General features: G+C 33.3%; 1 protein-coding gene across 1 annotated transcript; it reads left to right on the forward strand.

Annotated features, from left to right (window-relative positions):
• Positions 1-12,025: 12,025 nt before the first annotated feature.
• On the forward strand, positions 12,026-19,685 carry LOC139870074 (uncharacterized). The gene is made up of 11 exons (XM_071857925.1): positions 12,026-12,345; positions 13,833-13,993; positions 15,602-15,679; positions 15,802-15,877; positions 16,036-16,074; positions 16,193-16,233; positions 17,472-17,779; positions 18,731-18,947; positions 19,046-19,124; positions 19,232-19,270; positions 19,394-19,685. Exons 1-11 carry the CDS (start codon positions 12,026-12,028, stop codon positions 19,494-19,496), a joined length of 1,461 nt encoding a protein of 486 aa, XP_071714026.1. The 3' UTR covers positions 19,497-19,685.
• Positions 19,686-27,636: the final 7,951 nt, after the last annotated feature.

A 27,636-nucleotide genomic window follows, 5' to 3' on the forward strand; every position in this document is an offset into this window, starting at 1 on the left:
CATTAAAAGAAAAGATATAGAATTTGAAATTGGAGAGATGGTCATGCTTAAAGTTGCACCTTGGAAAGGCGTTGTTCGATTTGGTAAACGAGGGAAATTAAATCCAAGGTATATTGGACCATTCAAGATTATTGATCGTGTCGGACCAGTAGCTTACCGACTTGAGTTACCTCAACAAATCGCGGCTGTACATAACACTTTCCACGTCTCGAATTTGAAGAAATGTTTTGCTAAAGAAGATCTCACTATTCCGTTAGATGAAATCCAAATCAACGAAAAACTCTAATTCATCGAAGAACCCGTCAAAATAATGGATCGTGAGGTTAAAAGACTTAAGCAAAACAAGATACCAATTGTTAAGGTTCGATGGAATGCTCGTAGAGGACCCGAGTTCACCTAGGAGAGTGAAGATCAGATGAAGAAGAAATACCCGCATCTATTTCCAGAAGATTCGTCAACACCTTCAACAGCTTAAAATTTCGGGACGAAATTTATTTAACGGGTAGGTACTGTAGTGACCCGAACTTTTCCATGTTTATATATATTAATTGAGATTGATATTTACATGATTAAATGTTTCCAACATGTTAAGCAATCAAACTTGTTAAGACTTGAGTAATTGAAATATGTTTCATATAGACAATTGACCACCCAAGTTGACCGGCGATTCATGAACGTTAAAACTTGTAAAAACGACATGACGATATATATATGGATATACATATGGTTAACATGAGATTATGATAAGTAAGTATCTCCATAAGTATATTAACAATGAGTTATATACATATAAACAAGACTACTAACTTAAGGATTTCGAAACGAGACATATATGTAACGATTATCGTTGTAACGACATTTAAATGTATATATATCATATTAAGATATATTAATATATCATAATATCATGATAATATAATAATTTAACATCTCATTAGATATAATAAACAATGGGTTAACAACATTAATTGAGATCGTTAACTTAAAGGTTTCAAAACAACACTTACATGTAACGACTAACGATGACTTAACGACTCAGTTAAAATGTTTATACATGTAGTGTATTTAGATGTATTAAAATACTTTTGGAAGACTTCAAGACATATATCAAAACACTCATACTTAACGAAAATGGTTACAGTTACTTTCTCATTCTTTTCTTTCATCAAGAATTCTAGTCGTATTCTTACCCGTATTATACACAGCTTCAAAAGGTACTTACTATGGGTATATACCAATAGGAACTAGCATGGGATTCCACTCTTGATTATGTCATGTATGACTAATCAATTTTAACTTCTACCATGAGCTAGTCAACTAACTAGAACTCCTTTTAACCCCACTCACCACTCACCAATTACCACTCATCATTCACTCCATTTCACTTCCAATTCTCTTTCTAATTCTCTCTCAACACACACACACTATTATGAACGTATTTTTCCAGTAGTTAATCATCATCTTCATCAAAAATCACTTCAAGAATCAAGCTATAATCATCATAGGAAGAACACTTCAAGAACACTTCAAAAATCCCTTCAAGTTTACTAATTTACTTCCAAGCTTTCTAATCCATTCCAAGTAATCATCTAAGATCAAGAAACCTTTGTTATATACAGTAGGTTATCTTTCTTATTCAAGGTAATATTCATATTCAAACTTTGATTCAATTTCTATAACTATAAACTATCTTAATTCGAGTAAAAATCTTACTTGAACTTGTTTTTGTGTCATGATCCTACTTCAAGAACTTTCAAGCCATCCAAGATCCTTTGAAGCTAGATCATTTCTTGTCACTTCCAGTAGGTTTACCTACTAAACTTGAGGTAGTAATGATGTTCATAACATCATTCGATTCATATATATAAAACTATCTTATTCGAAGGTTTAAACTCGTAATCACTAGAACATAGTTTAGTTAATTCTAAACTTGTTCGCAAACAAAAGTTAATCCTTCTAACTTGACTTTTAAAATTAACTAAACACATGTTCTATATCTATATGATATGCTAACGTAATGATTTAAAACCTGGAAACACGAAAAACACCGTAAAACCGGATTTACGCCGTCGTAGTAACACCGCGGGCTGTTTTGGGTTAGTTAATTAAAAACTATGATAAACTTTGATTTAAAAGTTGTTATTCTGAGAAAATGATTTTTATTATGAACATGAAACTATATCCAAAAATTATGGTTAAACTCAAAGTGGAAGTATGTTTTCTAAAATGGTCATCTAGACGTCGTTCTTTCGACTGAAATGACTACCTTTACAAAAACGACTTGTAACTTATTTTTCCGACTATAAACCTATACTTTTTCTGTTTAGATTCATAAAATAGAGTTCAATATGAAACCATAGCAATTTGATTCACTCAAAACGGATTTAAAATGAAGAAGTTATGGGTAAAACAAGATTGGATAATTTTTCTCATTTTAGCTACGTGAAAATTGGTAACAAATCTATTCCAACCATAACTTAATCAACTTGTATTGTATATTATGTAATCTTGAGATACCATAGACACGTATACAATGTTTTGACCTATCATGTCGACACATCTATATATATTTCGGAACAACCATATACACTCTATATGTGAATGTTAGAGTTAGCTATACAGGGTTGAGGTTGATTCCAAAATATATATAGTTTGAGTTGTGATCAATACTGAGATACGTATACACTGGGTCGTGGATTGATTCAAGATAATATTTATCGATTTATTTCTGTACATCTAACTGTGGACAACTAGTTGTAGGTTACTAACGAGGACAGCTGACTTAATAAACTTAAAACATCAAAATATATTAAAAGTGTTGTAAATATATTTTGAACATACTTTAATATATATGTATATATTGTTATAGGTTCGTGAATCAACAGTGGCCAAGTCTTACTTCTCGACGAAGTAAAAAAAAAAATCTGTGAAAGTGAGTTATAGTCCCACTTTTAAAATCTAATATTTTTGAGATGAGAATACATGCAGGTTTTATAAATGATTTACAAAATAGACACAAGTACGTGAAACTACATTCTATGGTTGAATTATCGAAATCGAATATGCCCCTTTTTATTAAGTCTGGTAATCTAAGAATTAGGGAACAGACACCCTAATTGACGCGAATCCTAAAGATAGATCTATTGGGCCTAACAAACCCCATCCAAAGTACCGGATGCTTTAGTACTTCGAAATTTATATCATATCCGAAGGGTGTCCCGGAATGATGGGGATATTCTTAAATATGCATCTTGTTAATGTCGGTTACCAGGTGTTCACCATATGAATGATTTTTATCTCTATGTATGGGATGTGTATTGAAATATGAAATCTTGTGGTCTATTGTTACGATTTGATATATATAGGTTAAACCTATAACTCACCAATATTTTTGTTGACGTTTAAAGCATGTTTATTCTCAGGTGAATATTAAGAGCTTCCGCTATTGCATACTAAAATAAGGACGAGATTTGGAGTCCATGTTTGTATGATATTGTGTAAAAACTGCATTCAAGAAACTGATTTCGATGTAACATATTTGTATTGTAAACCATTATGTAATGGTCGTGTGTAAACAGGATATTTTAGATTATCATTATTTGATAATCTACGTAAAGCTTTTTAAACCTTTATTTATGAAATAAAGGTTATGGTTTGTTTTAAAAATGAATGCAGTCTTTGAAAAACGTCTCATATAGAGGTCAAAACCTCGCAACGAAATCAATTAATATGGAACGTTTTTAATCAATAAGAACGGGACATTTCATTTTAAACCCCTTAAGTGTATGAATATGTATCCTTGAGTTCATTTTCTAGAACTCTCCTAAAAATTGCTCCCGTACCTAACATTTATCACTCTCAAACCCTAATCTAATTCAAGTGTGGAATTGGATCAAGAAGCTTTAAGGATTGATTTATTACTTCTTAGTGATCATCTATCCAGGTTTGTAAGATTGAATCATTGTTTGATTTCTTAAGAATTGGGTTTTTGTGTTCTTGAGCAAAAGTGAGTTTTGATGCTTGAATCTTGTTGAATTGTGTTTATTAGTGTTAATTGTTGTTAGATATATGTTCTATAGTTGTTATATGATGTTTTTGAAGTAGTTTCATGATCAGATTGAGCAAAAATCATGTTTTTGGGTCAAAAAACGCGAAAACAGTGAGCTGTAGGTGTTCATCAGCACCCACACTTTTGACAGGTCACTCGTACGAGTGACCACACTTTTGAGGTTCAACCACACGTGTGAGGACTCACTCGCACGAGTGAGGCCTCAGTCACACGTGTGAGCACAGGGTCAGATTTGTGGAAACTTTTTTTGGTCATAACTTTCAAACCGTAGCACCGTTTTTGATGAATCAAGTATCATTGGAATTGTAATGAAAAATCCTTTCCAATGGTAAACTTTTAAGAAACTGGATCAAACTTTATTTTGGTCAGAAAAAGGGATTTTAGGGTATATGCCTTGTTGTGCACGCTTTTGAGTGTCGTTATGGGTTGAAATTATAATGTAGACTTATCATATAGTGATTACATGTTTTTATGTGTTGATTTAGTGTATGTATTGATGTTTTATGTTGTGCTTTTGGGTTGAAACCCATATAAATAGTTGCTGCTACTGTTCTTCATCACTCGCACGAGTGAGCCTTCACTCGTACGGTTGAGGTAGTCAACCGTGTGGTGAACCGTGCTAGTGAGTGGTGATGGGAACTTATGTTTTGATTGTGATGATACGTACGGTTGAGATGTGACTCGTACGAGTCACTGGTCACTCGTGTAGTGAACTGTACGGATCAGGTGAGTCATTGTTGGATGTTTGGTCATAGACCAAACGTACGAGTGAGTTGTCAACCGCACGGTTGAGTGTTCTCAAACGTGCGTGTGATGGTGTTACTCGTATAGTTGACAGACTAGTTTTAAAGTGATTAAGTGTTGGTTTTGGTATTGTTGTGTTGTTGTCTTGTTGTCGGGTTGTTATGAAGACATAATTACTGACTGTGTTATGTCTATTCTCAGGTGATAAGGACGAAGAGAAGGCTCAGTAAGATTAGAATTCTGAGTGCCTTCTGTTGCTGATAATCGGTGAGTGGGATTATCTCCGGGTGTAGTATAGAGTAGCAAGTTGTGCTACTATGTTATATTGTTTTAGTGGCTATGCTTAGTAGATATGTTGTAATAATGATAACTGTAGAGTTGTCATGCTAGTCGTAGGGACAGTTGTTCATAGTGGTAGTTGCTTAACGGTTGTGTGCACAAGTTATAGTTGCCTGTTGGAACCTATTGTTGTTAGGTTCAGCTTAGAGAGGTCAACCTTGTCGTGGTTGGGTCCAGTTGGCTACTGTTTGTTTAGTATAGTGCGGAATGACGCATCACCTGCGTGTGGATTTACTATACTGGGGATTCAGTAGTAAGGACTTTCGGTAGACGCTAGACTGATCAGCTAGTGGTCGTGTGCTCGTACAAGCCGCCGAGTCTCTAGTTGGAGCATAGTTGCTAGTTGATAGTTGCTAGTTGTTAGTTGTCGGTTGCCTGTTATTGATTGTTGTAGTTGCTGTAGTTGTACAAGTTGGTACTGTATGCTAGATCTGTTAGATGATTCCATTCACTTAGCCTCGTGCTAACCCCCCTCACCTCCTCCCTTGCAGGTTTTGGATCTTAGTGCTGGTAGGGACGAGAGTCGGGTTGACGATATGTTTGACAAGACGAACTCTGATGTCTTAACTTTTATAAATATGTAACTAGTTGTTTAACGTAACACCGGTGGTTTGTAATAAGTAACTAGCTAATGATTTGTGATAATCATGTTTGTAATTAACTAAGGGTATTTATGTGAATTAAGACTTCCGCTGTGATTTAAAAAAAAAATAAATCAGGGTGTTACAAATGTGTAAACTGTTGTGTATATTTTCTTCATTATATTCACTATGGATAGAAAGGGTTCAATTCTTAGTAACACCCTTGATATTCGATTATATGAATTGAATTTATACTAATATGAAATTCAATCGTCACGACATTTCATTTATGCATCAGTTTGTTTGTTATGAATTTACTTTAAGTTAATCAAGATTACACTTAAATGGGGGAGGATTGTTGGTGATTTGTGTCACCAATATGATTTAAATGTAATGGGATTAATTTGTTAACCAATATAATCTTGATAAATATCGAATAAGTTCGGGAAAGTGTGGAGTGCACACTTGTTTGAACTTATCTTGATTATGACGGAGGTTCGGGGGCAGCGCCTTTTTTGACCCAAAATGAAAGCCCGGTTTTGAGCCTTTTTTAGCAGTTATGAAACTGCCTCGGCAGTTATAGATTGAACTGCCATTCGGCAGTTAAAAACCCCAATTTTGGTTATTTAATTTCCTGGTACGTTTTCAAATTTATACACACAAAAACACAGATTCATTGTTTAAAATTCTGAGTTTTATCCGATTGAAGATTTCGATAGTACCATCGAAATACTTTGATCTGAAAGTGATTACACGACTCTCAGAAATCCGAAATCGAAACTCATATATACAACAAAGTGTGCAACATTGAAAGTAGATGAAATATTCATGGAAGCAAGGAGGTCGATCACATATGCATTGTCATTGATTTTATGAAGGATCTTGTATGGCCCATACTTCTTTGGTTGCAACTTTCTATATTGACCCACCAGAAAACGTTCACGACGTTAAATGTCTTACCCTCGACGGAGCGCATAAATAAGAGATCAAACATTTGGTCAGTGCCCTCTATATGCAACGTTTTAACAAAAAGCGCATTCATTTCAAAAGTTTTAAATATTCAAAACACCCACATGTCAAAACTAATACAAGGTTGGTGAGTTCATATGTTTAAGTTTGCATAAATGTATAAGTAATGACTAGTGAACCACAAGATTTAGGATAACGATGCAAGGGTGACGCCGGGTTAGTAATGGCCTTTGATGAGATGGCGAGCCACAAGGCCGACCAAGTTACAAATGTATTATTGACTTTTTATGTACTCATTCATTCATTCACTCAAGAGGGTCCAGTCTTCCTTTGCAGCAGCAATCATCAAGTAAAAGAAGCAATTTCTTTCATTTTGTTCAACCTGACTGATTTAAAGGGTAATTAATTGACGGGAAGCTAACTTCTTGTAAACGTAGTGGTTAGTTAGTGGTGTGTGGACACTATCCTATCCTCCTCCTTATAGAGGCCCAGTCCAGAACTCCATGTGGGTGCAAACAAACAAACGCAGGAAGTCAACATGGTATATATTGCAAGGGCTCTTTATTAATCGGACGTGTAATAACTTGAGGCTTCTGCCAAAAGATTTCGTTCAGATGGAGAAGATTCCGAAAATGAAATCTCTATCCAATCTGAAGGGGAATATCGATTGGGAGCAATTGGAGGTTAACTTTCGGGAATCTGATGATGAGTGGTCGGTTTGTGTCGGGAAGAATGTCTGTCTATTGGAAGAAAAGAAGCTAAAGATTTGTTAATGGATTTGATGATGATAACGACGATGATGTAGACATGTTTTTACAACAAAAAAATAGATGCAAAGGCTTACTCAAGCAATGTATAATAATAAATATAAATATGAGACACACCACGAAACCATTTTAATTTAAACATTTATCAAATCAGATACAGCCAAACCATTTTAATTTAAACATTCATCAAATACCACCACAGTACAAGAAAAAAGAAAAAGAAACAAATAAACACATCCATGGCATTGGCACGTAATAAGTTATAATAAAGACAAAGGCAGCGGCAGCGGCAGCGACAGCACCAATAAGCCTTACCTATTCATTCAAAAGCCCACGTGTGAAACATGACACGCTTACAATACTTCTTGTATACTCTATCACTATACTCATCTCTCATATTCACGTATAAGATTTTGTAAGCCTCATCATCAGTCATTTTGAGAAAAATGTCAATAACGTCATCCATCAACACGTCCACGAGGCTTCTTATCTCCAACTCAAAAGACGCCTGAAATGAAAACAGAAAACTATGAACCTAATTATTAATTATCCATAAATAATAGAAGGAAAAAAAAAGGGTAAAGTGTTGTGTCCAGGTCTCTGAGTCTGAGATATAAAGGTAGGCAGTTGTGATTATCAAATAATTAACGTCAAACTATGAATTAATTATTAATTATCCATATATAAATAATAAATAAATCCCTAACTAAGTTAAGGTTGTTAAGGCATGTGAGAAAGAAAAAAAGAAAGTCCAAATGCGGAACAAGCTTCTTCCTTTTCATTTTTTTTTTTTTTTTTTTTTTTTTTTGGGGGGGGAAAAGCAATAGAGTTGTGTGTTAGTTTTATCTATTGGTTAATGTATTAAAATATGTTGTAAGATGCTCTTTCATTTCCTTTTGTAGGTAGAAATATTGAAGATGAATTGGTAAGTTGTTGAACGATAAAGACGAGCTAGCAAGAAGGAACAGTGAATCGAATGAATCATTCTCTCTGGGAATTAAATGGTTCAAGATCACAACAAATGTTTCAATAGTTTACTATATTTTCTTTTAACAAACCCGTGAATTCACGGGTCCTTTAACTAGTAATAAATAAATCGCTAACTAACTAGGTTATAAGGTTAAGGTTGTTAAGGCATGTGAGAAAGAAAAAAAGAAAGTCCAAATGCGGAACAAGCTTCTTCTTTTAAAGTGAGTATTATGACTGATTCCTAACCACCACCTTATTATAATAACAAATCAAACAACAAAATGTCATGTAACAGGAAAGAGGCACGAATTAAAAAAAGAGGGAGGCGTACAATCATAAGATCAAGAGCATGTTTCTGATTGGCTTGGCGAAAATAAGAATTGAACTCATTCAACTTCTGTCGGAGGAGGGTTTCATCGTTGGCACAATCATCGTGGATCTTGGCACGTTCCGCACAGTAGAATTGAACTTTGAGAAGGAGTTCACTATTGCCATTGAGATTATTTACGTAGTCAAAACCATACTTGCAATTGTTTTGGACCACTAAAGACTCCCTTTTAAAGGGCTCGCCGTCAATACGTATCATGTCCGAACATAAAATCCTCATCTTAATGATTTTGCTATCATTGCTTTCGACTTCTTCATCAGTCTCTGCTGCTGCTACTTGCTTGTCTTGCTGCATGTTTTCTGCTACAATCAATCAAGTCAAGTTGTTAATAATAGAAGAAAAGTAATAAATTCTTAAACCTCCTTCAATTCAATCTAGTTGGATTTATTAATTGAAGAAGAACAAAAACATACCTGTTAAGACTACTGTTTATATGAAAAGGATGGAATGTCTACTTTTATGAAGGTAGATGCAAGCAAGTGAGAGATCCGATGATGTTGCAAGTTATCAAGGTACTACTGATTTATTTATTTATACGTTTAAATGGTGGGTAAAGAATATTTAAGAATTCTTTCTCGACTCGTGGTTAGAGAAACAACTTCTCTTCTATTCTATTCTAGGGTAGAGGAGGGATTGTCTACGTCTCACCTCCCCCTACCTCGCATGAGCGAGATTGGGTTTTATTGTTGTTGTTGTTGTTGTTGTTGTTGTTGTTGTTGTGTGTTTTGGATAAAAGGGTATTGGGAAATGGAAATGTTTGGGCAAACCAAATGGTGCCACTTTACTTTCTTGTGAATATAATAAAATGTTGGTATGCTACAGCACGATCAAAGTCAGCAAGAGACAGAGGTGTGTTATCGAGACTTCCAAGGCCCAACACTCGCTACGACTGCTTCACCAATTTTACTTGTATTGCATAATTTTTCAACTTTCTTTCCCTTGGCTTATATATATAATGTTTTTGAAGATGAATTAAAATCTTATCGTATGAGGTTTCATACTCTTTTGTCAAGTAGTAAGTTAAATGAATTCGATGAATTATTTGATATTATTCCAACTTCCTATCGAAAAGGGGGTGAATGACATGCTTATGTCACATTTGCTTATTTGTCTAATTCTAAACTTTCAACTAATAAAGCAACCAGTTGGGATTATTATGTAATTGAAGAAGAAGAAGAAGAACAAGAACATACCTGTCAAGACTACTACTGGTTTATATGAATCACCATCATCACTCTCACTCACACTCTCACTCTCTGCTATTTGTTTATCCTGCTGTTTGTTTTCTGCTACAATCAATCAATCAAGTTGTTCATTAATAGAAAAGTAACAAATAAAAAATAATAATAATAATAAAATTACAGAAAAAAGTAATGTATATACCAAGAGTATCATATAGAGATTTTACATCGGTCGAATTAGCAGCCCTACATAACATCCTCCTTTGATGATTTCTAGCTGCGCCCCATGATAAAGTTTCCATCTTTTTAACATTTGATGAATCAATCAATCGAGACTTTAAAGAATTAGGATTTTGTATCGGATTCGAAAGGCTAACAATCAATCGAGGTCGACATCTAGTTCGATTGTAACAGCACGTTAAAGATGAGTATACAGCATGATCAAGCCTACAAATTGTCCTCAAATTGCTCATGCGTTGATTTCGGTGGCAAAACCCTGGTTCCAAATCTCAAAGAAATCAATTATGTGGATTCAGGATTTGATTAGTTTTTTTTTTTTTTTTTTTTTTTTTTTTTTTCTAAATTGCTAGAAAAATCCCTGTTTTATTATTATTTTGCTCGCTTCATCCCTCCTAACTCCCAAGTCCTAACTTATGACTGCATAATTAGTCCTTAGATTATTCATTCAAAATTACATCATGATGTTGAATTGTTGATGATTGTATCTGTGTATCTGATTAGCTTGCTCCTGTATATCTGTGAATAAAGGACAGAATTTCTAGCTATGGTGTTTCTAGTATTTGTTCAAAGGAGTGTCTTAATTAGTTGGTTTGGAGAATGAGTCATTATTAGTTGGTTTGTGAATGATATGAACATTGTGAAAGTTGTCTACATAATGTATATAACGAGCATAAAATATGTGTTTCGTTGTGGGGTGGATTTATTTAGAAATCGTCGGTTAACTGAACGTTTAATAAAAATGGTTAACGGTTCGTAAATTTTTAACCATAGTTACAAATATAAAAAAACATGACTTTTCTTGGTTAATTTTATAGTTTTCAAAGTCATATATAATCATACAAATACATACTCCGTATTACCTATGAAGCATATAAAAAGTAGTTATATGAAGTTTTCTTTCTAAATTAATATAGGTTCATTATGTAAATGGTATAGAACAATAAAATCTCGCTATAATTAGTATATAGTTACAATTACAATTACAATTATACGGAGTAATTATTATAATTGTATTTATAATTATAATTATAATTATAATAATAAATAATAATAATAATAATATAATAAAGTTGTATACTATATTTTAATCAAGTTCTTGCTAAGAATACTATTGACCTGTGGAGTATTTTGTTATTGTCTTGGTCTTTGACTTATTATTATTATAGGTTATAAAAGAGGATGAAGAAAAAAAATTGAAAAATTGAAAGGCAAATTTACGCATTCCAAGCCAAGTTTTTCTAAATATTTACAAGTGTCCACCTCTTAGTTTGAATTCACAACCTCTTGGCGGAGGGGTTCATGATACCGTTAGACTGGTCTTACTGGAGCGTCACTGACAGCTTGATTTGCTTGTGTGCCAAAAATGACGGACACTGACGCGAGTTAATGCAACGTGAGATTGGACGAATGGATGTGTTACTTGGATTTGTAACGGAAGGGTGACGGCAAATTCCAACCAATTATAATTGATATTATCATATTTTTGATACTAATTTATTTTTCCCACTCAATTTCCAAGCAGATTTGACCACATCACTCTACAAATATTTGACACAAAAATTTGACGTTTTGGGTTAATGAATGTCAATCCAGTCATAGTAAAAAACTCACTTTTTCACCAAATAAATGCATCATTTGCTTGTGACGTCATAGTCAGGGTTAATAGTAGTATTAAAATGCTAGATCAATGACCCTTTGGTCTGGGTTAGACAATTTAGGTAGCGGGTCAAAATGAATAATTTTGTCGTGCGAATTGGATTTGTGTTAAAAGATGATAGATGTTGCTTGATGCTGGAACATATCGGCAATCTTTTAAGGTTATGTTATCGGCCGATGATGGTATGAAAGCAAGATGTTGCCTGTTGTCGATCGATGTTGATATTAACACAATAACACAAGATCACTCATTTGAAGTATCACATCATGCAACGTATAATCTCTTACTAACATTTGATCCAGCTACAACATTTCTTACCAAAGGAGTGGAAACAGTAGCAAAATTTGGTCTGGGAGACAACTTGGGCCAAGCTAACAATCGGTCCATCTTTTACCAAAGGATTGGAAACAGTAGCAATACTGGGTCTGGGAGACAACTTGGGTCAAGCTAGCAACCGGCCCATCTTTTACCAAAGGAGTGGAAACAGTAGCAATATTGGGTCTGAGAGGCAACTTGGGTCAAGCTAGCAATCGGCCCATCAAGGGAACTAGAACCATCAACTAACTCTACGAATAAAGGGTCCATCAAATGCAAACTTGAATGGGAAATTGTTCAAAATACACTTTTTTTAAGGCTTCAAACAAAATACACTTTTTTAAAAAAAATTGTCTTTTTACACCATTCGGTAGACGGATTTTCGTCTACCACTTTTATCTGTCGTCTACTACCATTTTTACAAAGTAGTCGACGGTGAGATAAAGGTGGTAGACGAATTCCCGTCTACTGGCAGGGTTAGTAGACAGCGAGAACAAAGCAGTAGACAGACATTTACAAAGTAGTCGACCGTCTACTGCCTTGTTGTTGCTGTCTACTGCCTTGTTCTTGCTGTCTACTGCCTTGTTAGTGTCTTCCGTCTACCACCTTTATCTGTCGTCTACTACCATTTTTACAAAGTAGTCGACGGTGAGATAAAGGTGGTAGACGAATTCCCGTCTACTGGCAAGGTTAGTAGACAGTGAGAACAAAGCAGTAGACAGACATTTACAAAGTAGTCGACTGTCTACTGCCTTGTTGTTACTGTCTACTGCCTTGTTGTTGCTGTCTACTGCCTTGTTAGTGTCTGTCTACAGCAACAACAAGGCAGTAGACAGCAACAACAAGGCAGTAGACGGTCGACTACTTTGTAAATGTCTGTCTACTGCTTTGTTCTCGCTGTCTACCAACCCTGTCAGGAGACGGGAATTCGTCTACCACCTTTATCTCACCGTCGACTACTTTGTAAAAATGGTAGTAGACGACAGATAAAGGTGGTAGACGGAAATCCGTCTACCGAATAGTGTAAAAAGACAATTTTTTTTAAAAAAATGTATTTTGTTTAAAGCCTAAAAAAAAAAAATAAAAAAAAATATGTATTTTGAACAATTACCCAACTTGAATTTCATTAGCATTAGATCACCTGAAAACGAACCCGATTCTACAGTTCGAACAGACCAACTTCCAAAGCTTGAATATCAGCTCCAAATCAAAACCCGACAAAAACCGGTTCATTAGATGAAAGTGTAAACTCAGAGGATAAGCAATCCGAAAGCAGTTAATCGACTAACGGAACATCCACAATTTCATTGATCGAAGTTCGGTGAAGGAAGGGTTATAATTGTAGGTGGAAACGAAAATAATTCATTCTAATTCAGACCGAATTAAGGGTGTGTGATATGAGAAATAAGATACTCGTAAAAGGATCCAAAAATTTATTATTGGTGGTGGATGGTAATAATTAGGGTTTCCTTTATATTTCATTTACAGCCGCCAATAATTAATTTGATTTCAATTATCTAATTCGATTTCATTTCAGTCCTCACTCACAGCTTCTCAAGCTTCTATTTATCCAGGTTTGTTTTTGAATTTCAGTTAATCTTTTCGACACTCAGGGCTATGCGTGGTACGGAACTGGACCGAAAAGCTCTGTTCGGTTCTTTCTGGTGTCCCAATCTTGGACCGAGGCCCGGACCAAATGTTAACTGTTTGGTTCGGTTTTGTAATGGTTTGGTTCGGTTTCGTAATAGAACTAGAACTGATCCGTTTCATGAAAGTATAAAATTATAAAAGTGCATACACAAAAGTTGGATAACATCTGATAATAATAATTTTATTTTTACACTATTAAGGGTTCTTAACCTATTGAAAGTCTGTTAGGATGTTAAACAAATTTTGTAGCATGTTAGGGAGAAAGCACTGATTTTAATTTGTAGTCTATTAGGAAAAAAGCACAGCTGAAAAATAAATGTAATATGTTACGGAGTATATGTTATTTCCTAACCCATTTCAATTCTAATAAATGAATAAATGTAGTCTGTTATATCCTAAAGTCAGAATCAATATCTTTCCAACAACAAATTATGAACTTGAACAAACATGGAACAAATATTGAATATGAACTAACAGTTGCTCAATTTTTTTTATCAGGTATCCTATATACATTTAGGTCGGTCCATTTTTCCTGTTTTGTTGGTGTTCGGTTCTGTCCGGTACCAGATCATGAAAATTTGTTAAAGCATGGACCATGGACCATACCACTCAGTTTCAGTTCTGTCCAGTATGTTCTTTGGGTTTTTTTGGTTTTTTCCCGTACCATGCACACCCTTATTGGCTACATGTGTATTTATCCTCAGCTTTATAATATAATACGGAATATATCATTACAAAATCCCGAAAATTTGTTAATGTATTGACCATGGACCGTACCAAAAACCTTCGGGATTGCCCGGCTTCGAGTCGGACCGTACCTAAAATCTTCGGGAATGTTTGCTACTAAAAACACGAATTAGGGCTTGAATGAAGTTAAGAAATTCATTTTTACCACTAACCCATTACCCATAACGCATAAAATCCAAAAATCAACACATGAATCTAACAATCAACACAGATCTCACATACCTTAAGTTCTAGGGCTTAAACAAACCCCATCTTTCAATCTAAGAAGAAGATGAAAAGTAGTTAGGATGATAGATGATTCATTCATAGTAACGATACTTCAATTTCATGTGAAATTGTGTTTGAGGAATTGAGGTTGAGCATACTGTGTACAATGTAATTTTGGCCTCCTTATATTGTATTTTGTATTATAATTTATAATATATTAATATAAGCATAATATATATATATATATATATATATATATATATATATATATATATATATTTATATATATTAATAATTTAATAATAATAATATTGATATTAATAATAATAATAATTATATTGTGTTATAATTATAATTATAATTATAATTATACAAATAATAATAAGATAATGTAATAATATAATATAATCATCATATCACATAAAATATGAAAACATAATATATAATTTAATTTAATTTAATGGAAGTAGATTACTTTCATTTTACTATTCATTATTATTAATTAAATTAATTATTTAAGTAATTTATTATATTAATTCTAAATTATTTTATTATTACTATTATTATTTTCTCTTTTTGTTCTTCAATTAATCATTAATCAATATATATTGATTGAAGGAGGTTTAAGAATTCATTACTTTTGTATTATTAACACTTGATTGATTGATTGATTGTAACAGAAAACTTCATGATGCTAAATAGTTGCAAGGTTTTTCCCCGTTTGAGTTCCCCAAAAGGGAGAGTAATCAAACCTTATACTCTCATGTACGTAGCTAAGCGAGATTACTCCATGGTTGTTCCAACCCTTCACTTGCCACCACAGGGTTCTTCAAACTTGAGAAACCAGTCTTGAGAGGTATGCACTTGCATACTTAAATTTCCCTCTTCTTCAATAATTAGTAAATTAACTTCAGTTAACTTCAGTTGTTGATCTTGTTTTTTTTCCCTGTTCATAACAACTTGAGTGATTGATTTTAGGTAATAATTGGGATCTCCCATTTTTAAAAGATGAGTTCTCTCAGTTTAAAACTCTATCCGATGAAAAGGAAAAACAGTGAGTTTACTATACTATTATTATTAATGTACTCTTTTGGTACTTTGTTATGGTTACTATTTTAATTTTAATGTAATTACATTACATATGTACATGTAAACCCTGCTTGTCTCACTTCCCGTCTAATTTTGTTATCCTTTCGAATTAAAATATTGTAGACGACTATGGCTAGCATCACATTTTATTTTAAGAAAACCGTGAGTATTCTTTTTTCCCCAGTTGTATTATGTTTCTAATTTTATCTAATTCCGCTTTTTCATATATATTCTATACTTACTTTTTTCTTTATCAACAATGGTGACATTTTCATTGTAGCCTAAACGTCATCGAGTTGCTTTCTCCAAACTCAAAAACAGGTTCTTCGATTTTCTTTTGGCATAAATCAGTTTAATTACATGCGTGAATCGTGATTCATATTGGTAACACTGTTTGTTTGTAGTAATTGAAATTGATATGTAAACCATTTGTGATATTTATGACAAAAGAAACTCCTCATTATGAAGAATAACAAGCAGGGTGGTAAGCACGTTGCGGCGGCCAACCCTTGTTTACGGATTTTTTTTTTTTTTTTTTTTTTTTGTAGTATCGTTAATGAGCTTAACATAACTTAAGAGACAATAATTCGTTTTACTATATGAAACACCTATTGTAATTGTAAAAATAATGGCGTATACGTTTTTGCCTTATATATATATATATATATATATATATATATATATATATATATATATATATATATATATATATATATATATAGGGAACAGATCCAGGGATAAGCAACTTTTGGGGTACAAACTGGATAAGTAAAATCACATATTTTTTTGCTTTTTAATTTTTTTCCTTCTTTAGATTCATAAATCTGCATCAAAATACACTTCTAATCTTTATTTTTATAAGTAAAAAACATTGAAAATCGTTCAAAATCGGTGATGAATGATAATAATCATGATTCGTGATGAATGATTAATTTTATCATTCATCAAAATGAGTCGTTTGATGAATGATAAATTAATCGTTCATCACGATTATTATCATTCATCACCGATTTTTAACGATTTTGTTAATTTTTATTAAAAAATGTTTTGTAGTTTCTTCTATTTGCATATTAGATCTAAATAGAAAATTTTGAAATTTTTGCTTATCCCGTTTGTACCCTTTTTAAACTTATCCATGGATCTCGCAGCTAATCTTAATGTTTGTAAAAAACAGATTTTAATTTTAAGAAACGAAAAAAAAAATTACTTCAACGTTTAATCAAGAGGGGGAGCACTTTTTTGGGGGAAATGGGGAAGTATTTGTTTTTTGTTTTTTTGAATTTTTTTTCACGCATTAAGATCACATGAAAATATGAACATTTAACAAAAAACACTTTGTGATGAATGTTATTATTTTGGCGGGAAAACGCTCGTAGAAATAAATGATAACATTCATTGTAATGAATGTTTAGCTTCTAAGTTTTTTTTTCGGTTTAAAGTTCCTTAGCCATGGATTAAACCACTATATATATACATATGATTGAAGTAGGTTTAAGAGTTTATTATTCTTCTATTATTAACAACCTGACTGATTGATTTCATTGATTGGTTGACTGTAGCAGCTGAAGTTGAAAACAGTAGCGAAATCATCGTATATATTGTTTGTTCTGACAAGATACGCGTTGACGCCAAGCCTTTTTTGAGGGAGTCTGAACCTGTCCAAGTTGCTTACAAGATCGACGGTGAGTACTTTAAAGTTGAAAGCAATAGCGAAATCATTAACAAGGTTAAATTGTTATGTGCGGAACGTGCGTTGATCAAGGATGATCATGTCAATAATGATAATGATGACCTCCAGCACAAGTTGAATGAAGTGAATTCCAAATTTCGCAAAGAAAATCGGATCTATGCTATGGATCTCGTGATTGTACGCTTCTTTATTCTTCTTCTTTATTAATTCGTGCAATTTTATTGTTTGATTTATTATAAGGTTCGAAAGTTGTCATTATAATAATCACATTAAATTAAGAAGCGTATTCCGAATTTGGACCTTTTTTCATCTTCTTCTCATATGCCTTAACAATCTTAACCTTAACACCTAATTACGATCAAGAGATTAGCACCCTTTTAGGGGATAATAAATTAAATTTGAAATTTTATATTTAAATTAAATCCAATTTATAGTTTAGGGTTTAGGTTTTAAGGGTTAGTTTTTATTGTTTATATTCAAAAAAGGTTATTTTTTGAAAAAAATATATTAAATCCAGAAACGGACAAGACGACTGTTGCAACGTATTTACTACTGTACCGTGGCAATGGATCAAAAAATGAGTAAAAAACGGTCAACAACGGTAAAAAAAAAAAGGGTCAAACCCTAAAAACGGTTGAGGCGGGGTCGAGACGGATGTTGACCAATGTTGACTTCTCATATATATTTTAAACATATAAACATTTCAAACATAAATATTTCAAATTAATGGGAATATACTTGTTTGAAATGTTTATGTTTAAAATACATATGAAACTTTAACGTTGGTCAACATTCGTCTCGACAACGTATTGATCGTTGCGACGCTCCAAGGTCCAGACCGTCTCGACCCTGCTCCCGTTGTTTCAACCTTGCTTGTTACAAGTGAAAACAAAACGAAACCGACTGTCAAAGGGGTGAAAATACAAAGTCTACAAGTAAAAATTGTAAAAACAAAATCTATATAAATCAATTAATATCTGCACATCTAAGGATACCTAAATCGTTAAAGATATAAACTATGTTTTGTCCAAAAATAATATTGTTATTAAAGAATAAAAGAAAAAACACAACCTGCTGAATCGTTTACAGCTTGATAATTTACTTTATAATTTTCTGTTTTGATTTCAGGCTGCTCTCGAATTGCGGATAAAATGCCTGCTTGACCTGGTGATTGAAGACATTGATGACATGTTCACAAAAATGGCCAGTGATGACGAGGCTTACAAAATCTTATCTGTGAATTTGAGAGGGGATTATCCACGTGGTAATTTTGAATTTATGAAACGCAGACTCGAGTTTTACGGTTGGGCTTTTGATGCTGATTCACATAAACAAGGCTTGAGAAGTACGTACTTGCATACTTATTTTTCTCCCTCCTTCAGTTAATCCCAATTATTAAATGTTTTTTTCCTATTAATAACAATAACAACTTGTTGATTGTAGCCAAAGAAAACATTAATTGGGATCCCGAGTTATTAAAAGTGTCATTCTATCAGTATAAAACCCTACCCTATGAACAAAGGTGATTTACTACTGTATAACATTACTCTACTCTTTTGGTACTTTTTTACTGTATAGTGAGTGTTACTATTTAAATTACATTTACATTACATTATACATATATTGTAGACGACAATGGCTAATAGCACATCTCATTTTAAGAAAATCGTGAGTATTCTTTCTTTCTTTCTTTCTATCAGTTTTTATCTTTATTTTATTCTACTATTTCTCATATATTACCGATCATGCTTACTTTTTTGTTTTTTGATGACCGCTGCCATTTCATTGTAGCTCTGTTGTCCGTTCAATTCAATGGCATCGTACGCGTACCGAGGAAGAAAAACGTAAGTTTCGATTGAGGTGCCCTGGCGTGCGGTTCTTCGACGATGACTAAAGAAGTAAACCAGTTACTTGCTTGCTACTAGTATTTTACTTATCATTACGATGATTATGTGCCATGGATGTGTTAACTTTCTTTTTCTTCCTTTCTTATGCTATGGTGTGATGAATGTTTAAAATAAAATGGTGTAGTTGTATATGATTTCGATGAATGTTTAAAATAAAATGGTTTGGTGGTGTCTCATATTTATACATGCTTACCTTTTTTTTTTTTGAAAGGCATTTATACATGGTTACCTTCCTCTACTTTAGTAAGCTTTTCTATCTATTTCTTTTTATAAAAACATGTCTACATCATCATCATCATCATTATCATGGTGTTTAGATTAGCTAGATACATTTCAAGAAACAACAGATCTTTAGCTTCTTCCAGTAGATCTATGAAGCTATGAGGACTTTTGGAATTTTGATATGCTTTTTCTGTCTGATTAGTTAGAAATTTGCAATAATAGTTTTGGGTGTCGTTAGCATCATAAGTTGACCCTGCTCGATGGCTTACAACCCCTACTTTCGGATAATGATTTCAAGAACAGTGACTTTTTCTAACCTGTCTTTCTTGATGTGTGCATTCCGGGAATTATGTGGTTATCCATCAAGTTTCTTACGACGTACAGTTACAAATCTTGTAAGAAAACTAACTAGTAGAGGAATTAAGGGCAAATTAAGGCTTGTGAACACATAAATATATACTTGAAGCCCACCAGTCCACCACAAGCATCAAACAACATCATTCACAGTAACAATGGTGGTGTATCATCAAGATATCAATTGCTTCATCTGAGTTGGTAATCATGCAGAATGAAACAGAATACACAGCTAACGTTAAGAAACCCGGGTTTTCACTCAGTTTGAATTGGTCTTTTAAAACCTTGTTTGCTGACTTGCATGGTGTCATTAACTTTTAAACTGCAGCAAACTAAGATAGTCTGGACGATAAAGATCAAATATTTCCTTTAGAATTGGGTTAGAGATTAGAAAAGGTATGACTTGTAGTAGTGTCTGTGAACCTGTATGTTGACTTTTGAAGTCAAATCAACAAAATATTGAGCAATTAATTATGGGTTACAGATGGATGGATTTGAATGATAAACATGTAGGCCATTTGGGTGATAATTCAGACATGGCGCTGACAAAGAATACAAGCATGCGTACATTGTCAAAAAAACCGAAAGAATTTTACGCACACTTAAACGTCCTTTTTACTCTCTCAAGTCCCTCATCTTCCTTCATTAACCGCACCAAAATCCACTGATGCCTCTTCAACTACCATAACTACCACAACAAACCAACCAACACAATCCTCAACTTTTACAGCAAAATGGCTTGGTAATAGTTGCTACATGATTCTTACTTTCATAATTTTGATAACGTGAATGGTTAGATGAGAAACTATTGGCACCCTGAAATCAGGATTATAGAAAGCTCAGTCAAATCAGCATTGAAATTTGTGATATTAGTTTGTTGTCATACTACCATGGTTAAACAAAGAGAAAATTGCGCGGTTGGTCCCTGTGGTTTACATGAAATGGGGTGTTTGGTCCCTGAACTTCATTTTCGGGGTTGTTGGTCCCTGTGATTTTCAAAACACGTGTGGTTGGTCCCTAACAGGGACCAACTACACCAGTTTTGAACTTTCATTTTCGGGGTTATTGGTCCCTGACAGGGACCAACCACGCGTGTTTTGAAAATCACAGGGACCAACAATCCCGAAAATGAAGTTCAGGGACCAAACACCCCATTTCATGTAAACCACAGGGACCAACCGCGCAATTTTCTCTTAAACAAACAGGTGTTGACTTTTTCAATGCAACAGTGTCATTGTTGTAGAGGAATGTTTTTTCAACCACATAGCTTTAACCCCAGTGTAACATAATAATAACTTTTTTGGGGGGTAAAGGGTTACCCCGATGAACTTTTATTAAAGAATAAAATAATGGATTACTACAAGCGCGGCTGCTTTAAGAGAGTATTAAAGCCCATCAAACGACCAAACAAACAACCCCGATTAAAAACAAACAAGCTACAAAAAACAAACTAATCCAAGTTCCATGCAATTCGAAACAGCTTGATTTGACGTGACTCCTTGAACCGAACAGACATCCGTTTTAGCCTTACTGTAGCATAAATGACTTCAAACAAATTCTCTGATGTTCGACCTTTCTTTTTAAATAACCTGTTGTTCCTCTCCTGCCAAATGAAATATGCATAGCCGCAAACATTAGTTTGGCCACAAGACACTTAGCACTCCTTTGTGCAGGCATACTAGTGATCAATGACACCATATCCGACCAATCAAAACTGGAACTAGATGGCATATAAGGTTGAGTCATCGACCAAACATTTTGAGAATAAACGCAGTCAAAAAATAGGTGGCTATAAGAATCTTCACAAGTGGAGCATAAAGAGCATACCATACTTTGATCTTGTCGAACTTCCCAAGACTTAATATTGTCTTGAGTTTTAAGCTTTTGCCCTATAAGTAACCAAAGAACAAAAGCGTGACGAGGGATGCCATTTGAGAACCATATAATTTGGCACGATGGGTAACAGCCAACTTGTCATTGATGAGTTCAGGTTGAAACGAAAACATCTCTTTAGTAGGTTGACACGAGGTCAATAAGGTATTGGTCGAACCTCAAACAAGTTTTTCTCCATTTTTAAATATGTGAAACATAAGTATTTATACGATGATTGCAAAACACACAACAACAACAATACCAAATCTCACGCATGTAGGGTATGAGATGATGATTGCAAAAACAAGATTATTAAAATGAAAATGCTAGAATAAGATAACTTATTGTCTAACTTAGACAGTTCACAAATGTATGCACCGAAACAAATGTTGGCCCTTTATCAACTCGTTTTACTAGTCATCATTAACTATATTGACCCATTCATATCGCCGTTAATAAAAGTAGTTGTCCCATTCATAAGTAAAACGGTTGAAAGTGCACCCTAGATCAATACTTCGTAAGAAAGCTTCGTACCTGTAACACTCGTATAAAAAGTCACAAGGGAAGTCAGAGTGTAACACCCCCATTTTATAAAAGTATTACTGTAGTATTTTATTATATAAGGTTGTTAGTTAATTTAACATTTGTTATAAATAGGACTACGTTTCTAAGAAAAAGGACCTAGAGTGCAAGATATTATAAGTAGGTAGAATAGTAAGTGTAAAATATGTTAAAATCATTTTTATTAAACCTAGACAGCATCTATCTTATTTCTAAATGCTGGAAAAAAAAAGAGCGTGAGTGAGAGTAGGGAGGCAACCCGACGTGGGCGCAACCTGAAGTTTGAAAAGCCGACTTGGAGTGAAAAGTAGCAAACCGGCGTTTTTAAACTCCGGTTTTACTAGTTTGGCTTTTTGTGTCGTTGGCAGGGCCGGTCCTGAGTAACTTGATGCCCTGGGCGAACTTACTAGTTTGATGCCCCCGTGAAAGATAATAAAAAAGTTACTCTTCCTAAACTTTATACACAAAAATGAAGTAGTTTTTAGAGGTTTAGAAATTGGAAGTGTGTGCTTTTAATTGCTTATTTTTATCTTATTTCTGAAGTTACATTGCTTATTTCTAAGGTGGCTCAAAATACGTTAATATGTACTGTATAACTTATTTGCTTAAAACTTTAAACTATAAACAATAAGGAACTCAAATAAGTTCCAACACCCCTTGGAGTCACATATAGGCATATAGCTACTGCCACCCCAATGATTAAATTGATAAAATTACATAGGTTGAAAAGATACATTTCAAATTAGCAAAGTTAAATTTCAAGTAAATATATGGTAGATGTTCATTTAACAGTTGTATCGAAAAAATAAACACGAAGTTTCTCCTTTAATTGGGTATGTTTATGTTTATTTATAGATTCACAGTATATAGTATATTCTTGTTTGTATTTCAAATAAAATTTGACGAATTGTCTATTCTTTACAAGAAAATATTTGAGATAACAAGAGCTTATATAAATTCTTTATATACCATTTATTCCTTGTAAAAGCAAAAGATTTGGGTTTTTAAGATTTTATATAAATTCTTGAAAACTAGAATATTACTAGTTTTGAACGTGTCTTACAATTTCATATATTCATGTAATAATCAAAACATTTGCTACGAGTATAAAGTATCGGGATAAAAAAAAAGTATGAATTATGAATTAAATGTGTTTTTATCATTATTTTGAAATTTAATTTAATTTACATCCATATATGTGGGGCCATAAACTAAGGACTGAACTTGCCAATAACAAATTGGAGGGTTAAGCACAAGTTTTTATATAATGGTTGGAGTAGTATAGAAGAATAGATGATATAAAATGTTGTCTTCTCCGATAGCGAAATCTCACCTACATTTCCTCCATTAAAACAGTAAATTCGACCTTCGTTTTTTCCAACTTAAAGCTCCTGCTACTCATCTACAAATTTTATTTTGTTTAATTGTATTTACGTATCTTAGACCGGCTTATTGGAGTTTTTTCGATTTTGAAGCTATAGAAAACTAGTAGACCTAAAATTTTGATGCCCCATGATTTCCGATGCCCTATGCCGTCGCCCTGGTTGCCCAGCACCAGGCCCGACCCTGGTCGTTGGTCCCACCATTATACACAAAAAAACTAACAGCGTCCTTTCAATTTTTTTTTGCTAACAGCATCATTTTATTATCTCATTTAAACATACATAGTCCCTTCATCAACCCTCCATTTAAATTGAACGTTAAGTGCCATCACATATATGAAACGTGACGGGTATTTTCATCCTTTTAATCTATTTGTATTTTTCTTTTCTTTTTCATTTATTTAATAATCTTTCCTCCCCTTATCTTCATCATCATCGCATATTCATGGAAAAATTAATTGAAAATGCATTAAACTTTCATCAAATTCCTATTGTATGCATTCAACTTTCAAATCTCCTATTGTATGCATTTAACTTTTTAAATTGTTCTATTGTACGTAGTTAACCTGTTATAATAAGTAACCTTTCAGGTCACCTCCATTTAATTTTTAGGTATTTACATTATTGATCCCTCATGTTTGTAAATCCTCATTTCATTAGTCCATCATCATCCATCATCTTCATCCTTTTTTTCAAATACACCATGTGTAAGTATGTTTTCAGATACACTATCTTTAATTATTTTTCAGATCTAAAACTAAATATCAAAATTAAAAAAATTTGAATAAACAAATCAATGGCCAATGGGATCAGGCAGAAACATAAATTACATTCACGTAAAAAAAATCTAACTTAGAAAAAAAAAAAACCCCATGAGAAATCAGACAAGATCTTCATCTTCAACAATGCTCAAAATCAAAGCTCAACATCACCACCATCACCGGCGACGGCCTGCAACTCAACCACCGTAACAAGATCTGGGTAAATACCTTCTGCAACGCCTTCATCGAGATGGATCTGAACTATGACTCTGAGTCGAGTTTCCGGAGCGATGGATCTGAAACGATGTTCTAAAACCCACTAGGTCAACCTTCATCGTGATGCGGTGGTTTCGCAACGCAGGTCAACCTCTACTGATTCGTGTTACGGTGGTTTCTTACGATGGAGATCAGAATCAAAACGGTAATTAGATCTGGATTCATATACTGATTGTTGTTCGTTTTAATAATTTAGTAATTTATTGATTTAGCTTGAATTTTGATGGAATGATCTTTACTTTTAGCATAAGAAAATAAAGAATATAATTTTATTTGATTTATGAAGTCTGGTGAGATTAAGATGAAGAAATTTAGGATGAAACAAAATTCTAAGTTGTGTGGGTGAATGTAGGGATAGTGTCGATGTATTAAATTTTATGATATGAAATGGGTTTTTGTTTATGAAATGGGTTTTTATGAAATATGAAATGGGTTTTTATGAAATATGAAATGGGTTTTTGGGAAGAAACAAAACTGTAAGTTGTACACGTGGTTTAATTTTGATTGTGTCATTTAATTAATGGATATATAATAACAAAAACTGTAACAACCCTAATCTTACGCCAATCAAAATGTATAAATAAAGATAACTTAAAAGGTAAATGAGCGTTATTCTTATTCGAATTTAAACCATAGTCAAAACACCAAAGTTGACAAATTTATTCAAAAGTACTACTAAACCAAAATAAACTACTAAATCTTGATGGAAATCTCTAAGGCAAGGTGCTAAGTTCACTCCACTCTACACTCTTCCCTCGTTCCCAACGCCCCCTTGATTACCTGTCGTATAAGAAGGAAAACAAAGAATACGACTGAGCCAAAGCCCAGTGAACGGATAAAACAAAGAACAGAGTAGTATGACATGCATGACAAATTTCAAAACAACTTATTTACAATTTAACTTATTTTAAAATCAAGGTGTAAATATGTATAGATCCTTAATAACGAATATGTCAAAATATCAAAGTCACATACTAAGAGTTAAACAAATATATATATATCAAATTATCCAAAATGAAATCATAGGGTAGCAACTCCACTAATCATCCATATCGGTGACGTTTCGTATGACACTACGATGAACGTACACCGTCAAAACAAAATCCTAGGATCGATCCATACGCCTCCTATTACAAATATATATAATAATAATGAGCTCGTACCACCACCGGGCAATCAAAAGGAGACGCCGTAGATATAACAAAATACACCGCTACGGTCGATGCCACATTATCGGTGTCACAATAATGCGCTCATGGGACCTCCATGAATAGGTTACTCTTAGGCACACATTTTAAGAAAACGTTTTAACCGATTTATTAATTATAAATTTTCAAATATCCTTTAATATGATTTATAGACTTTAAAATATATTTAAAAAGAATTAATGAAATGACTTAAATATTTTACGTTTGACCAAATACTTACAATGTTTAAACGAGACTTAACGGGACATGTAAAGCCACATGGAATGAGGGACACTCGATACGAATCACCGTACCACTCACCACACTCACACATGTTCTTTACCGAAAGGTTTACGACATTTTTCGGGGCTGTTTCGAGGCAAAGTTTTGATACAATTTCCAAAGGCCAAAATATTATGATTTCCTCAATTAACAAACATAATTAGCAACCTCGTTAGTACATCCAAAATGAGGAAAACATAACACAATATATAGACTAATAAATATAACGAATTTCCAAATAAGCATGTCATACCAATAATTTTTATATACAATTCGAAACAAAGTTTTGAGAGGAAAGATTTACCGAAGCGATCCTAAACCACCTAGAATATCCGTACCTTATGTTGAATGATGAAATTCCAATGACAACAAAATACCACCAAGAATGCGATCACCGAGCCAAATCTAAGGAACACACACGTATGAGCACAAAACGCATTCAAATAGGGAGTATGTAATATCCTTTATTTAATTAGTGTTACCATATGATTCTTATGCGTTTACTTCCATCTAACTAGTTCCATGAATTTTTATATTAAAGATATAATTATGTTAGTATATGTTACTATGGCTTTCATATTCCAAATTACTAGTGACTTAAGTATTTTAAGACTAAAAATTCCCCACTATCATAAATGAAAACATGGACTCTAACATCAATTTCTATTTCCTTTCCACACAAATATATATGCACCCAAGTTGTATTACCGTTTCATATTTTAATTTCCCGTTTAGTAATTTACACTTTATAAGAACCTACTAGATTGGTACTGTTAGTGGCCACATGCCCCTTTTTTAGCCAATCAAATAACACATGGTGCATGTGTAATTAAATTGATCAGACGACTGGTCATTTGCATGGCTAAATCCCCATTCCCATTAGTTATTACTTTATTACTTACTCATATTATTATTTTATAAAGCATGGACAGTACTATAAAATTAGTACACTTTGATTTAATCATGTTGTAATTGTATATACTAGTTACATAAAGATTTTTAATACTCCATTACTAAATATATGACTATCATTTCATTAAAATTATTCTTCACAAAAGGTGCTCGTTTTGTACTCAAAATCTTAACATCTCATCCTTATAATAATTCATGTGATATGTAGTAAATCTAAACTAGTAAGTTGATAATAATAATAATAATAATAATAATAATAATAATAATAATAAACAAATTATACTTCAATAACAAAGATGGTGATTAGTAGTTACCTTT

The sequence above is a fragment of the Rutidosis leptorrhynchoides genome, chromosome 10 (assembly GCF_046630445.1).
Source record: "Rutidosis leptorrhynchoides isolate AG116_Rl617_1_P2 chromosome 10, CSIRO_AGI_Rlap_v1, whole genome shotgun sequence".
NCBI lineage: Eukaryota > Viridiplantae > Streptophyta > Magnoliopsida > Asterales > Asteraceae > Rutidosis > Rutidosis leptorrhynchoides.

Excerpts from the sequence above, each read along its gene's own strand:
- LOC139870074 (XM_071857925.1), top strand. The coding sequence starts at position 12,026 with ATGTTGCTTGATGCTGGAACATATCGGCAATCTTTTAAGGTTATGTTA. Across the intron at positions 17,780-18,730 it reads ATGCTATGGATCTCGTGATT|GCTGCTCTCGAATTGCGGAT; the intron begins GTACGCTTCTTT and ends TTTTGATTTCAG. Across the intron at positions 18,948-19,045 it reads ACATAAACAAGGCTTGAGAA|CCAAAGAAAACATTAATTGG; the intron begins GTACGTACTTGC and ends TGTTGATTGTAG.